This window comes from Anolis sagrei, chromosome 4, assembly GCF_037176765.1.
Source record: "Anolis sagrei isolate rAnoSag1 chromosome 4, rAnoSag1.mat, whole genome shotgun sequence".
NCBI classification, from domain to species: domain Eukaryota; kingdom Metazoa; phylum Chordata; class Lepidosauria; order Squamata; family Dactyloidae; genus Anolis; species Anolis sagrei.
Window position 1 is genome coordinate 206610558 of NC_090024.1, and position 14685 is coordinate 206625242.

At 43.8% G+C, this 14685-nt stretch overlaps 1 protein-coding gene across 1 annotated transcript in view; it reads left to right on the forward strand.

The window, feature by feature from the left end:
• Window positions 1-3082: 3082 nt before the first annotated feature.
• MMP24 (matrix metallopeptidase 24) overlaps window positions 3083-14685 on the forward strand; it is a 50175-nt gene continuing 38572 nt past the window's right edge. The window contains exon 1 of the mRNA XM_060772431.2: window positions 3083-3268. Within this exon, the coding sequence (XP_060628414.1) occupies window positions 3134-3268 (135 nt within the window). The 5' untranslated portion in view covers window positions 3083-3133. The remainder of the gene's footprint in view (window positions 3269-14685) is intronic.

Here is a 14685-nt window from a genome sequence, read left to right on the forward strand (position 1 = left end):
TATCTCGGGCATGAGCAAACGTGGGTCTTCCAGTTTGTTTTGGACTTCAAATCCCACAGTTCCTGGATCCGGCCAAAGCTGAGTCATGTAGCCGGGCGGGGGGGGGGGGGGGGGGCTTGAAATTCTCCTGGTGGTCTGCAAGAAGGCCTTACTGGTACATTATTTAAACTGTTATGTTTATTCATATCATGATCTGATCACCATGCTCAATATATTCCATATGCATGGAGGTATTGGATTAACGATACAAAAGGTTTCTAGAGTAGATCCTCTCTCACTCAGACTCAGCCCCCCCAAACCAAACTCAGCCCCCCCCCCCCCCAAATCAAAATCCTGGCTACAGGCCTGGGCTCAGCTTACCTGTCCAAACACATCTCTCCCTATGAAGCATCAAGGTCTCTAAGATCGTCTGGGGATGCTCTACTCTTGACCCCACCTCCTTTGCAGATACGACTGGCGGGGACAAGAGACAGGGCCTACTCAGCGGTGGCCCCTCGGCTATGGAACGCCCTCCCTAAGGATATCAGATCAGCCCCCTCCCTCCTAACATTCTGAAAAAGAGTTAAAACCTGGCATTTTGAGCAAGCATTGGCAGATGCAGTGTAACAGGATAATTTAGATCCATGGAACGATTGGACGATGTGACTGAAAAATGATTTTAATAATGAGACGTTGAGGACTTGTGTTTTATTGTTTTTATTGTCTCTGTTGCTTTTATATGGTTTATATTATATGTTAATGTTTTAATTATATCTTATGTTGTTGGGGGCATTGAATTTTGCCGATTGAAAAACGGCCTTAGTTGCCTCCGGGCTGAGAAAGGTGGTATGTAAATATGGTAAATCTATATAAATAAAAATGTAATGTTAGTTTGTGGGATTAACATAACTAAAAAACCAATGGACGAATTGACACCAAATTTGGACACAAGACACCTATCGGGCCAACAAGTGACCATTACTCATAAAAACACTGAAAAACACAGCAGAAGTGACTTTAAAAGCCCCAAAGGCAAAAAGATGCTGCAATGCATGCACAAAAACGACTCCCCCAGCAAACAAAACACACAATAGCATATTATCCACACTCTCTTCCAGATTACAGCTCCCAGCATCCCCTAGACCAGGACCTTCAGGAAAGGAGGATGATCCAAATGCACTGCTTCCAAGCTGCAAGCATTCTTCTCCTTGGATTTCTTTGAAAGCATCCCCATCCCTGCATATTTCCAATTTCCTATTCCTGAACTCCAACTCCCAGCAATCCTCTAGATAGATAGATTAGATCAAGGGTCCTCAAACCTTTTAAACAGAGGGTCAGGTTGCAGTCCCTCAAACTGTTGGAGGGCCGGATTATAATTTGGGGGGAAAAACCCATGAAGGTATTCCTATGCACACTGCACATATCTTACTTGTAGTGCAAAAAAACACTTTAAAACAATACAATAATTAAAATGAAGAACAATTTTAACAAATGTAAACTTATTTGTATTTCAATGGAAAGTGTGGGCCTGCTTTTGGCTGATGAGATAGGATTGTTGTTGTTGTTGTATGCCTTCAAGTTGTTTCAGACAGGTTGACCCTGAGCGAGGGCTGGGTAAATGACTTTAGAGGGCTGTATCTGGCCCTTGAGCCTTAGTTTGAGGACCCCTGGATTAGATAGAGATAGGTAGGTAGTAGGCCCGTAGCCAGGATTTTGCTTGGGGGGGGGGCTGAGTTTGATTCGGGGGGTGGGGGTGGTGCTGAGTCTGAGTGAAAGAGGGTCTACCCTAGCAAACCTTTTGTATCGTTACCCCAATACCCCCATGCATACGAGATATATTGAGCATGGTGATCAGATCATGATATGAATAAACATAACAGTTTAAATCAGGGGTCCTCAAACTAAGGCCCGGGGGCCAGATGCGGCCCTCCAAGGTCATTTACCTGGCCCTCGCTCAGGGTCAACCTAAGTCTGTAATGACTTGAAAGCACACAACAACAACAACAATCCTATCTCATCAGCCAAAAACAGGCCCACACTTCCCATTGAAATATTAATAAATTTATATGTGTTAAAATTGTGCACTGGGATTCATTCATGTTTTTTTCAAATTATAATCCGGCCCTCCAACAGTTTGAGGGACTGTGACCTGGCCCTCTGTTTAAAAAGTTTGAAGACCCCTGGTTTAAATAATGTACCAGTAAGGCATTTTCGCAGACCACCATGAGAATTTCGGGGGAGGGGAGGCTGAAGTCCCCAAAGCCCCGCCCCCCCCTCCGCCCTGGCTACATGCCTGGTAGATAGATAGATTGATCAGGAGGACTGCTGGGAGTTGCAGTCCAAGAATAGATAGAGAAGGAAGAAAGGGGAGGAAGAGGGAGGAAAGGAAAAGGGGGGGAGGAAGGCAAGAGTAAGGGAAGAGAAAGAAAGAAAGAAAAAAAGGGAAGGAAGGAGAGAAAGAAAGGCGAGAAAGAAGGAGGGAAGGTTGGCCACAGCAACGCGTGGCGGGTACAGCTAGTAAATAAATAAATAAATATGTATTGTCGAAGGCTTTCATGGCTGGAATCACTCGGTTCTTGTGGGTTTTTTCGGGCTATATGGCCATGTTCTAGAGGCATTTCTCCTGACGTTTCGCCTGCATCTATGGCACCTCTGAGGATGCTTGCCATAGATGCAGGCGAAACGTCAGGATAAATGCCTCTAGAACATGACCATATAGCCCGAAAAACCCACAAGAACCTAATAAATAAATAAATAAATTCATAACAACCTCAGGCACCTTCCTTTCCCCCCTTAGCTGCATAAGCGGGGCCTGAAGCTGCCAAAAATTTGGGGAGTTGAATTCCAAAACACCTGGAGGGAAGGCCGAAGTTTGCCCATGCCTGCAAGTGCATCTTTAAGAAGAGCCTGCCTGGGTTGCAACAGTGGTCCAGAGAGGCGCGAGGCAGGCAGGCGGGCAGGCAGGGAGCGCGAGGCGAGGCCCAATGCCCGCGCGCCCCTCGCGCCCTCTTTCTCCTTTGGCTGGGCTGGAAGGGCCTCGCGACAGTGAGTGCCAACCCCACCACCTCTTTGGCCGCTGCCGCCGCCGCCGCCGCCTGGGCGCATGCGCGCTCGCCCGGGCCCTGCTCTGCCTGCCTCCTGAGCAGGTGCAGGGATGGGCCCCGCCATGGCGCGGAGGCAGCGGGGATGCCGCGGGGCCCCGGCCTGGGGGTGCTGCTGCCCCCGCCGCCTCCTGCTGCCCCTCCTCAGCGCCCTGCTCTGCGCCTCCGGGGACAGCAGCGTCGGCCCGGTAGGGATGCCCAGATGGATAGATAGTACATACAAGGATGCATGGATGGATGGGCAGGGAGGGAGCTGCGCTGGGGTGGGTCTCCTTTGGGGTCTCCTTTGGGGTCTCCTTTGGGGTCCCCCTCCCCTCTCCCTCCCAGACATTCCTCCCCCAGAGAGAGACTGAGAAAGGGAAGGGGAGGATGGAGCCTCCTTCTCTTGTTTGTGCGGGCAGGGAGGGGCTGCCTTCCCCTCTCTCCTGGCATGGCGACAGGCGCCCCTTTGCCTTTCCTTGGTTCGCTTAGCCAGGCCGCCCCTTCGATTTATTTGGGTGCATGGGGGCGAGGAGGAAACGGGTTGGGGGTTCAGTGGGAAACGTTGGGATCGGGAAAAGATGCCCTCCCATCTCACAGAAACGGGCGCAATGGCTTTGTTTTGTTTTGTTGGTCCAGGCATGGGCAAACTTGGGCCCTCCCTCCAGGTGTTTTGGACTCCAACTCCCACCATTCCTAACAGCCTCAGGTCCCTTCCTTTTCCCCCTCAGCCGCTTAAGCGGCTGAGGGGGAAAAGGAAGGGTCCTGAGGCTGTTAGGAATGGTGGGAGTTGGAGTCCAAAACACTTGGAAGGCCAAAGTTTGCCCATGCCTGATCTACATGCTCACCAGCCCCTTTTTGGTGTCCAATTCTGGGCACCACAATGTAGGGAGATGTTGACAGGCTGGAATGTGTCCATAGGAGGGTGACTCAAATGATCAAGGGTCTGGAGAACAAGCCCTATGAGGAGCGGCTTAAAGAGCTGGGCATGTTTAGCCTGAAGAAAAGAAGGCTGAGAGGAGAAATGATGAGGGTCATGCATAAATATATGAGAGGAAGTCACAGGGAGCTTGTTTTCTGCTGCCCTAGAGACTAGGACGTGGAACAATGGCTTCAAACTACAAGAAAGGAGATTCCATCTGAACTTCCTGACAGTGAGAGCCGTTCAGCAGTGGAACTCTTTGCCCCGGAGTGTGGTGGAAGCTCCTTCTTTGGAAGCTTTTAAACAGAGGCTGGATGGCCATCTGTCAGGGGTGCTTTGAATGCAATATTCCTGCTTCTTGGCAGTGAGTTGGACTGGATGGCCCATGAGGTCTCTTCCAACTCTATGATTCTAGAAAACCAAGAAGGAGTATAAAAAATTCTCAGGGCCCTTCCACACAGCCCAATATCCCAGGATATCAAGGCAAGAAACCCCACATTATCAGAGTGTGGACTCAGGGCCCTTCCACACAGCCCTATATCCCAGGGTATCAAGGCAGGAAATCTCACAATACCTGCTTTGGATTGGGTTATCTAAGTCCACACTCCAAAACTGTAGGATTTTCTGCCTTGATAGTCTGGGATATAGGGCTGTGTGGAAGGGCCCTCAGTTAACCAGCAGCTATGGGAATTGATAGGTGTCCCATGCGTGTAATTTCTGGTTGCTTGAGAGTTTCTGTTCACAATAAGCCTAACCAAAACCATACCAATCCACTTATATATTAGGAATATAGAACTTCCTGTCCAAGAGTTGTTCAGCACTGGAATATGTGACTGCCTCCGAGCATGATGGAATCTCCTCTCTGGAGGTTTTTAAGTAAGGACCTCACAACCTCTGAGGATGTCTTCCATAGATGCAGGTGAAATGTCAGGAGGGAATGCTTCTGGAACATGGCCATACAGTCCGGAAAACTTACAGCAACCCAGGGGCTGGATGGCCATCTGTCCGGGGTGCTTTGATTGTGTCTTTCTGCATGGCGGAATGGGGTTGGCTTCAGTGGCCCTTGGGGGGTCTCTTCCAACTCTGTGTTTGGGACAGTGAATATGGGACAGATGTTTTCAAAACGTTGAAAATTGTTTGTACTTGCAGCTTCTGTAAGCTTTTTTTGTGTTTGCACTTAAGCTTTTTTGTGTTAACCTTTCCTTGCCTGACCCTTTTCTTTGGATGCCGAAGGTCCCTTCCACACAGCTGAATGACATGCCACATTATCTGCTTTGAACTGGGATATATGGCAGTGTGGACTGGGGGGGCTTCCACACAGCCCTTTATCCCAGAATATCAAGGCAGAATATTCCACGTTATCTGAGCGTGGACTCAGATAACCCAGTTCAAAGCAGATAATGTGGGATATTATACCTTGATATTCTGAGATATAGGGCTGTGTGGAAGGGCCCCCAGTTCGAAGCAGATATTGTGGGATTTTCTGCCTTGATATTCTGGGTTTTTGTTTGTTTGTTTGTTTTTTTGTCGTGTCAGGAGTGACTTGAGAAACTGCAAGTCGCTTCTGGTGTGAGAAAATTGGCCGTCTGCAAGGACGTTGCCCAGGGGACGCCCGGATGATTTTGATGTTTTTATCATCCTTGTGGGAGGCTTCTCTCATGTCCCCGCATGAGGAGCTGGAGCTAATAGAGGGAGCTCATCCGCCACTCCTCGGATTCGAACCTGCAACCTGTCGGTCTTCAGTCCTGCCGGCACAGGGGTTTAATCTACTGCGCCACCGGGGGCTCCGATATTCTGGGTTAAATGGCTGTATTTCTAAACAGTCAATGCCAGGGGCTTGGGCTGGATGTTCCTTGGGGTCTCTTTCAACTGTATGATTCTATACCCATACTATACCATAAACTGACCATATTAATATTACATTGCAGTCATTAAAAGCAAATAGAGACTTAGGGCCCTTCCACACAGCCCTATATCCCAGAATATCAAGGCAGAAAATCCCACAATATCTGCTTTGAACTGGGTTATCTGAGTCCACACTCAGATAACGTGGGATTTTCTGCTTTGATATTCTGGGATATAGAGCTGTGTGGAAGGGCCCCAAGACAAATGTAATGTAACACAGTGTTGCTGTCTTATAAAAATAGGTTTGTGAATGCTGTATTTTTTGCCCCTTGCTTAAGAGTCCTAGGGCCCTTCCACACAGCTATATAACCCAGAATATCAAGGCAGAATAACGCTCAATGTCTGTTTTGAATATCTGAGTCCACACTGTCATGTATCGCAGTTCAAAGCAGATAGTGTGGGATTTTATTCAGCTGTGTGGAAGGGGCCTCGGATAACTTAGGGCCCGTCCAGACAGGCCCTTTATTCCAGTATCTGATCCCAGGTTTTCTTTTTATCCCAGATTATCTGCCTGTGCGAACTCATATAACCCAGTTTAAAGCAGAAAACCTGGGATCAGATCCTGGGATATAGGGCCTGTCTAGAAGGGCCCTAAGTATATGTTGTATTTTCTTTATATGTCTACAGTTGTGGCTTTGGTTATTCTCTGAGTTACCTTGTTTGTCTGTCAGAGTATGTATTGCTCATATGCTAAAAAACACGTACATAGAAAAGCTGTTGTAGTAATGACTTAGTGTTCATTGTTGTGCTGAACATAGTAACTGTGTGTGGAGGTGGCTGGGATGTTGATCTATTCCTTTTCCTTTTGCAAGCTTTTCTTTTACTTGTTGTGTGCAGTCTGTCTCAGTAGTAACCCTGTTAATAAATAAAGACCACATCTGAAGTACGATGTGAGGCAACTTTTTATAACTGGAAGGAGCTGGGCATGTTCAGCTTGGTGAAGAGAAGACTGAAGGGTGACATGGTTCACACTTTTAAAATATCTCAAGGTCTGTCACAGAGAAGAAAGGGCAGACCTGGTCTCTGCTGCTCTAAAGGATCAGACCAGGTCTAATGGTTTGAGATTACAGGAACAGTAGAATTTTTATTTTTTATTTATTTATTTGCAGTATTTATATTCCACCCTTCTCACCCTGAGGGGGGCTCAGAGCGGATCACAAATCACATATATGGCAAACATTCAATGCTGTTATACACTGACAAGACAGACAGCATAGGTAGAGGTACATAAAGGCTTTCCCATCTTCAGCATTGTAGAGTCTGTGCTTGGTTCCGGCCACAGGGGTTGGGGGTGCTGCTGCTCCACTTTCCCTGCCAAAAAGCTTTGTTTGAAAACTTTCTCCTGAATCGAATCGCCAGCATTTTTTCTGGCATTTCATTATGAGTGTCTTAAATACCTCCCTGCTTAAGCATTACCTATTTATCCACTCACATTGCTGTTTTTGAAACTGCTAGGTAGTCAGAAGCTGGGCTAAAGGCCAGGAGCTCACCCTGACCCGGGCTTCGAACTGTCATCCTTTTGGTTGGCAAGATTTACTGCAGCTGGTGGTTAATCTGCTGTGCTAAAGCCCTTTAGAAGAAACCTCAAGATGGTAAGAGTGGTTCTGCAAGGAAATAAATTTTCTAGAGAAGTGATGGGGCCTCCTTTTTGGGATTCTTCAAAAAGAGGATGGAGAGCTACCTGCTGAGGATACTTTAGCTGGAAATTATGCATTAAGTGGGTTGGGCTAGATCAGTGGTTCTTAACTTGTGGACCGTGGACCACCAGTGGGCCACGAGGACAAAAATCTGGTCTGTGAGCCTCCTTCTTCTTTATTTATTTTATTTTATTTCCATTTCTTTCGCGCCACCTGCTACTCCTTCCTTGTCGCTGATTAAGGCATATGTTCTATATCAGAAACTATTACTGATGTGGGTTGTTGTAGGTTTTTTTGGGCTATGTGGCCATGTTCTAGATGCATTCTCTCCTGACGTTTCGCCTGCATCTATGGCAAGCATCCTCAGAGTTTCTGGTTGCTTCTGGAGCTTCTGGAGTGAGAGAATCAGCCATCTACAAAGGTGACCTCACTAACTCTGAGGATGCTTGCCATAGATGCAGGCAAAACGTCAGGAGAGAATGCCTCTAAAACATGGCCATATAGCCCAAAAAAACAACAACCCAGTGATTCTGGCCATGAAAGCCTTTGACTATAACTTATGCGGTCTATCTAATGGAATTTCCTGAATCAGAACCCCAAACCAAATATAAAATTGACCAAAAACTGATTCGTAACCCTTTTGGTACTATTGTTGGAGAGTGGTCCCTGGTCAAAATGGTCCCTGGCCCAGTAGTCCCTGGTCAAAGTGGTTCCTGGTCAAAAACAGGTTGGGAACCACTGTACTATATGATCCATGAGGCATCTTCCAAGTATGATTTTAGCATTTTGCGCAACATAAAGGAACAAGGGGATTGTATTTTATGTTCTGAATTTTGTGACAATTCTGACTAGACAGGTGCTATTGTAGGGATAAAATAAGGACAACCCATTTTCTAAATGCTACTGTTTGCGATGTTCTCTCCCCCACCCTCCCCTAATATTCTTACATTCCCACAGAGTTACCTCTGCAGTTGTACAACCTTCACTAGGCTTTGACAGCTGGTGTCCCTGACCTATGCATAAAACACTTGATGCATGACCAGTCTGCTTCATAACATAGACACACTGCTTGTAGTGTCTGGCAGAACACCCAAGGGATCTTGCAATTTGTGTTGTTCAAACAGCAGCCCTTTATGCTATATAGTAAGCACCCTTTTGAAAGTCTCTCTGAATTTCCAAAGCCATAGAGGAGAAGAACACTCTTCAGTTAAGGGAAGGGAAATCAAGAATTCTAATGCAGGAATTCAAGGTTTTGGGTACACCAGACATAGTGCTCTGGGCTTCAGTTTTAGCATGGATTAGCTAACCAAAAAGGAAATTCAAGTATTAAACACACACACATGCTGTGGCTACATTGGACTTGGGAATGGGGGAGTGCACTTGTACTGACCAGGGACCTAGCTGTAGAATCTTCTGTAGGGATTTGATGGATGAGTGTGTATGTTTTGGATCAATTACCTTAAATATTGTTAAATTATCTAGTACCAGTCAACAGTTACTTCGAGTGACTAAAATTTTCTGGATTGACACACATGATTCTGTTAATGTAAACATTACTATAATATTTTTGTCTCTCTCTTGGTAGTTCTGTGTGACAGCCAAGAATGAAGTCCTATTAATAATGTTTGAATATGTCTCCTTGCCTTTAATGAGATTTATAATTGAGGAACTGCATGTAGAATTGCTTTTGCAGTTGTAGTTGCTTAACCTTAGCTGTATTATTCTTGTGGAGAGATCCCATGTTAGTTGTGAATTGAATGGGCAAAAGTTAATTTGCCAGCATGAATGAACAGTAAATTAATTACCATAAATCTATTTTGACAAGTACCCCCAAAATTATGTATTATGTGATAAATATGCACACATAAATAAATTTATACCTACACATTTATGACATCTGTATTGAGCATATACGGGGAGAGAAATCAAAAACATGAAAGATGGTATATAAATATAATAAAGAAAGAAAGGAAATACATAAATGCGCAGAAAAGGAATTACAACAGTAGTGCAGTTTATATTTTCTAATAAAACTAGACATATTCTCTTAGAACAGTGTTTCTCAACTTGGGGGCCGGGACCTCTGGGGGGGTTGCCAGGGGGTGTCAGAGGGGTCACCAAAGACCATCAGGAAACACAGTATTTTCTGTTGGTCATGGGGGTTGTGTGTGGGAAGTTTGGCCCAATTCTATTGTTGGTGGGGTTCAAAATGCTCTTTGATTGTAGATGAACTATAAGTCCCAGCAACTATAACTCCCAAATGTCAAGGTCTATTTTCCCCAAACTCCACCAGTGTTTACATTTGGGCATATTGAGTATTCGTGCTAAGTTTGGTCCAGATCCATCATTGTTTGAGTCCACAGTGCTCTCTGGATGTAGGTGAACTACAACTCCACAACTCAAGGTCAATGCCCACCTAACTCTTCCAGTATTTTCTGTTGGTCGTCAGAGTTCTGTGTGCCAAGTTTGGTTCAATTCCAACGTTGGTGGAGTTCAGAATGCTCTTTGATTGTAGATGAACTATAAATCCAGCAACTACAACTCCCAAACGACAAAATCAATCCCCCCACAACCCCACCGCTATTCAAATTTGGGCATATTGGGCATTTGTGCCAAATGTGGTCCAGTGAATGGAAATACATCCTGCATATCAGATATTTATATTATGATTCATAACAGTAGCAAAATTAGTTATGAAGTAGTAATGAAAATAATGTTATGGTTGGGGGTCACCACAAAATGAGGAACCGTATTAAGGGGTCGTGGCACTGGGAAGGATGAGAAACACTGTCTTAGAATCTATTATTCATGGAGATGGCAAAAATGTAACTGGTTCCTGTGTTCAAATCCTGAACCTTTTGTACTCTAGCCATTTGAACTATAGGAACAACTAGTATTCTCAGCCTCACTTTCTAATTCAAATGCTAGAAATAAACAAACATGATTTGCTAATGTATTATCAGTGTGTCTCCTAAAACTCTATTTAAATGAACAGTAATGTCTGAGGCACTGAATTCTGTTTCAATTTTTAGTATGTACCCTTCTTCTCCAAACTGTCACACATGATTAGGCACAGGCTTACCCTCTGTTGTATCGTAGAGGTAGCATGGCCTTCTAAAGAAAGCACAGAAAAACATCAACCCTGTAGGCAATAGAAATGAGAAACAAACAGACTGCAGGAAACATATTCCAGAAGAAGAGCCTAGCCAGCATGATGGAATGAATCAGGAAGAGGAAGAATAGAATAGCTCTTGTTATAAGAAACATTCAAAATATCTACTTTGGGATGTGTTGATGTAAATAGTCAAATGTCCTGTATAAGATGTAAATATGCAAAGAGATCTTGTAGCACTTCAGAGACTAGCTGAGAGAAAGAACTTGGTAACATAAGCCTTACTTAGATTAATGGTGGATATACACTGCAGAATTAGTGCAGTTTGACACCACTTTAACTGTCATGGCTCAGTATCATGGAATTATGGAATCAGGGGAGATGTAGTTTTACAAGGTCTTTAGCCTCCTCGGCCCAAGAATGCTGGTGTCCCAAGATTCCATAGCATTGATTTATGGTAGTCCAAGTGGTGTCAAGCTGCACTCATTCTGCGGTGGAGATGCACCCTCAGATCCATGGAGTAAAGTGTCTAGGAACAGACCTTTATATCAGACTGTGTGTGAATAGCCATAGAAATGCAAAATCTACGTGTAGGGTGATGAAGCGATAAGTTCAGTTTTAACTGTGGTTCTTGTGGGACGAAAACAGGAGGAAAGAAGTCCCCTTAAGCCAAGGTGAGTAAACCATATGGTGGAGAGAGGTCCTGGGATGTTGTGTGATGTTAGAAAAAAAGATGTGATAAACTGGCCCTTGTGAGTCTAGGGTGCTTACTAGTGTTATTGTCTGAGTCTTGCCTAGCATGTATCTGTAAATCAGTGAAGAACACAAATGTAATCCAAGCACAGTCTGAGGTCAACACATTATAATAAATCATCTAAGCAAGGAGGAGGGATGTCATTTCCAATATTCCAAAGCCAGGAGATCTCATCAATACAGTTTTCAAAAATAGTTTACAATCCAGAATTCAACATCCAGAGTACAGTCCATCTTTCAAAGATTCAAAGTTCAAGACACGTTGCTTCAGGCTGCAGCTAAAATGCCGGCGTTGCTTCCAGCAACTAGTTATTCCAAACTTCAGCTACATTTTCAGATCTCTCAAGTTATCTCGCTTTCTGGCCCTCTTCTCAGCCAAATGTCTAGATCTCTGCACTTGAATCCCATCTGTCCTTAATTGTAGCCAGTCCAGAATACTTGTAGCTGGTCCGGAGTGGTAAGTCTTTCATTGTCCACTTGGAGTTGCTGTTGTTCCTCTTCTGAAGTGGTGGGCTGTTTGCTGTCTAGCTGCATGTGCAGTTGCTCTGTATTTGAGCCCAACTCGAATGCTGAGACAAGTCATCTTTCTCCCTCATCCTCGTTGTCAGCAATAGCCATGAAACCTATAATATGAGTAGTATTCCAGGAAACCATTGCTTCTGTTCAAACCATTGTTGGTAGACTATATTCCAATTCCACTGTTCTTTTTTCTATCTTCTGTTGTTGTTGTTCTTGTTGTTCTTGTACTGCTGTTTTGAGATCAGAGATGGAAAACCCTGGAAGACTGAAGTGTTCTGCAACTAGCTTTTATATATTCCCATTCTGATTATCTGATTTATGTCCTCTGCCTGTTTGTCTAGTGTAGAATGTTGAAGGGCATTGTTGGCAGAGGATCGTATATATGATATTAGAGAATGAGCATACGAAAGCACCTTTAATGTTATGGGTGACGAAATTAGGTCCTGTGTTGACATATTCTGAGTAAGTCTGGGTTTGTGGCAGTGTCTTGTACCTGTCTTCCCAACTGTTTTCTTTTGTAGGTAAGTAACTGTTCGAGATTGGGAGGTTTTGTCTTTGTCCCCCAGTGACCATAGTTAAAGCTGAATTTGCTAACCCCATCACCATTCCCATAAGTTTTGCATTTCTATGGCTATTCATCCATACGGTCTGCCTGTAAAGGACTGGTCCTAGGCACTTAACTCCATGCATCTTAGGAAGTAAACAGTCTATGAAAGCTTCTGCTACCAAGTTCTTTTTCCGAGATGCTACAAGATCTCTTTCTAAACCAGTGGTTCTCAACCTGGGGTCCCCAGATGTTTTTGGCCTACAATTCCCAGAAATCCTAATAGCTGGTAAACTGGCTGGCATTTCTGGGAGTTGTAGGCCAAAGACATCTGGGGACCCCAGGTTGAGAAGCACTGTTCTAAACTATCAATGAATTATATTTCTGCGTAGAAAAGGCATAGGCAAACTTAGATCCTCCAGGTGTTTTGAACTTCACCTTCCATAATTCCTAATAGCCAGTAAGCTGGCTGGGATTTGCGGGGATTGAAATCCAAAACACCTGAAGGGCCGAAGTTTGCTCATACCTGGTGTCAAAGATATTTATTGTGGTCTTGTCCTATTAGCGTTACTGCATTTCTAGGAATCAGTAGAGAGGTCCTGTGGATGTTATTAAAGCGACTATGTGTGTTTTATTGTAACCATGACCTTCAGTTTAAGAGGGCAGAATTGGTACCAAATTAACGTGTTAATTATAGCATTGGTCTGTAGTTTTTAGAATTTGTCATGGTCGATTGATGTAGAACATATTTTAGATAAGAATGCATTATCTGTAGTACAAACTCACAATTTAGAGATGCCTGCTGAGCAATTTCAGATGTGGCTTTTATCACACCATCACCCTGCCTATTTCACTGAATTATCAATTTCTTTTGCTCATGATCCTGTTTTTTGTCTATTTTGTCCTTTTGCCACATTTTTCCTTAATGCAGAATTTCCATTAAGACCAAATAGATAAAATAATTGCACAGTGCCTTTTAATTGCTAGAGTTGGACTCTGTCCATCTGGAAGCACTATTTTATTCAGCATTGTCAAAGGAGAGCCACGTGGCCCCAGAATCAGTGGGGCATTTTTACCAGAGTCATCTCGTTCTTAACCTGCGGTGATTCCTAGACAGGAATGGCTGTAGTCAGCCAACATCCCAAGCTCTGTAATGTGTTACACGTGGAATGAACATGATTCTAGTTACCAAATTATTATGGAATTTGGCTGCTTGGGTTAACTCTGGTGGAACTGTACTATATAAAATTTTAAAAAACTGCATTGCCTATCTCTCTATTTTATTCTGCCTATCTATTAATTTCTGAGCCTTGTTCTAGCTACTAGAAATTTTCATTAGAGCCTTATGTGGCTAGGAATCCCAATAGTTTAGTAGGGATGGAAAATTATTCAAAATATTTTTAATGGTGGAAAAGTATGGTTTTTTGAGTGTTGTGAAACTCCTGATGAAAAGATTTCTTGACTGATGAGAATCTTTGTTCTTCAGGACTTAATTTACTGAACCTGTCCAAACGTATCTCCCTCTACAAACCACCAAGGACATCAAGATCATTGGGGAGGCCCTGCTCTCAGTCCAACCACCTTTGCAGGTGCGACAGGTGGGGACAAGAGATAGGGCCTTCTCTGTGTTGGCTCCTTGGCTGTGGAACTCCCTCCCCAATCAAATTAGGTCTGCCCCCTCCTTCCTGGCCTTTCGCAAAAAACTTAAAACCTGGCTGTGGGATCAAGCATCTGAGCAGTAGATGTAGCAACTGGGAAGATAATGTTTTAAGTTACTGCAATGGATTGACCTGGACTATGATTTTGAACCGCCGGACTGTTTTAAATTGAATGTTTATAATTGTTTTAATTGCTGTTTTAATTGTAACTGTGTATTTTAATGTATTGTTTGGCATCTAATGGTTGCCTGTTGTAAGTTGTCCAGAGTCCCTCTTTGGGGGTGAGAAGGACGGCATATAAATGCTAGAAATAAACAAACAAACAAACAAATAAATATTTTGTGCAAAACTTACTCATAGTTCTTTTGCACAGAAAGCAGAATTTTCTGTATGAAAAATAATATTTCAATGGAGAATTAATTCCCATGTAGATAATGCTGTATTCTGTGCAGAAAATACTAGATCTGTAAATGTATTATTTATATATGTAGAATTTCACGTGATACATTTGCATAGGAAATACATTTTTCTGTTCAGGAATTAATTTTCATGAATAAAATGTTGTTTTCTGATCAA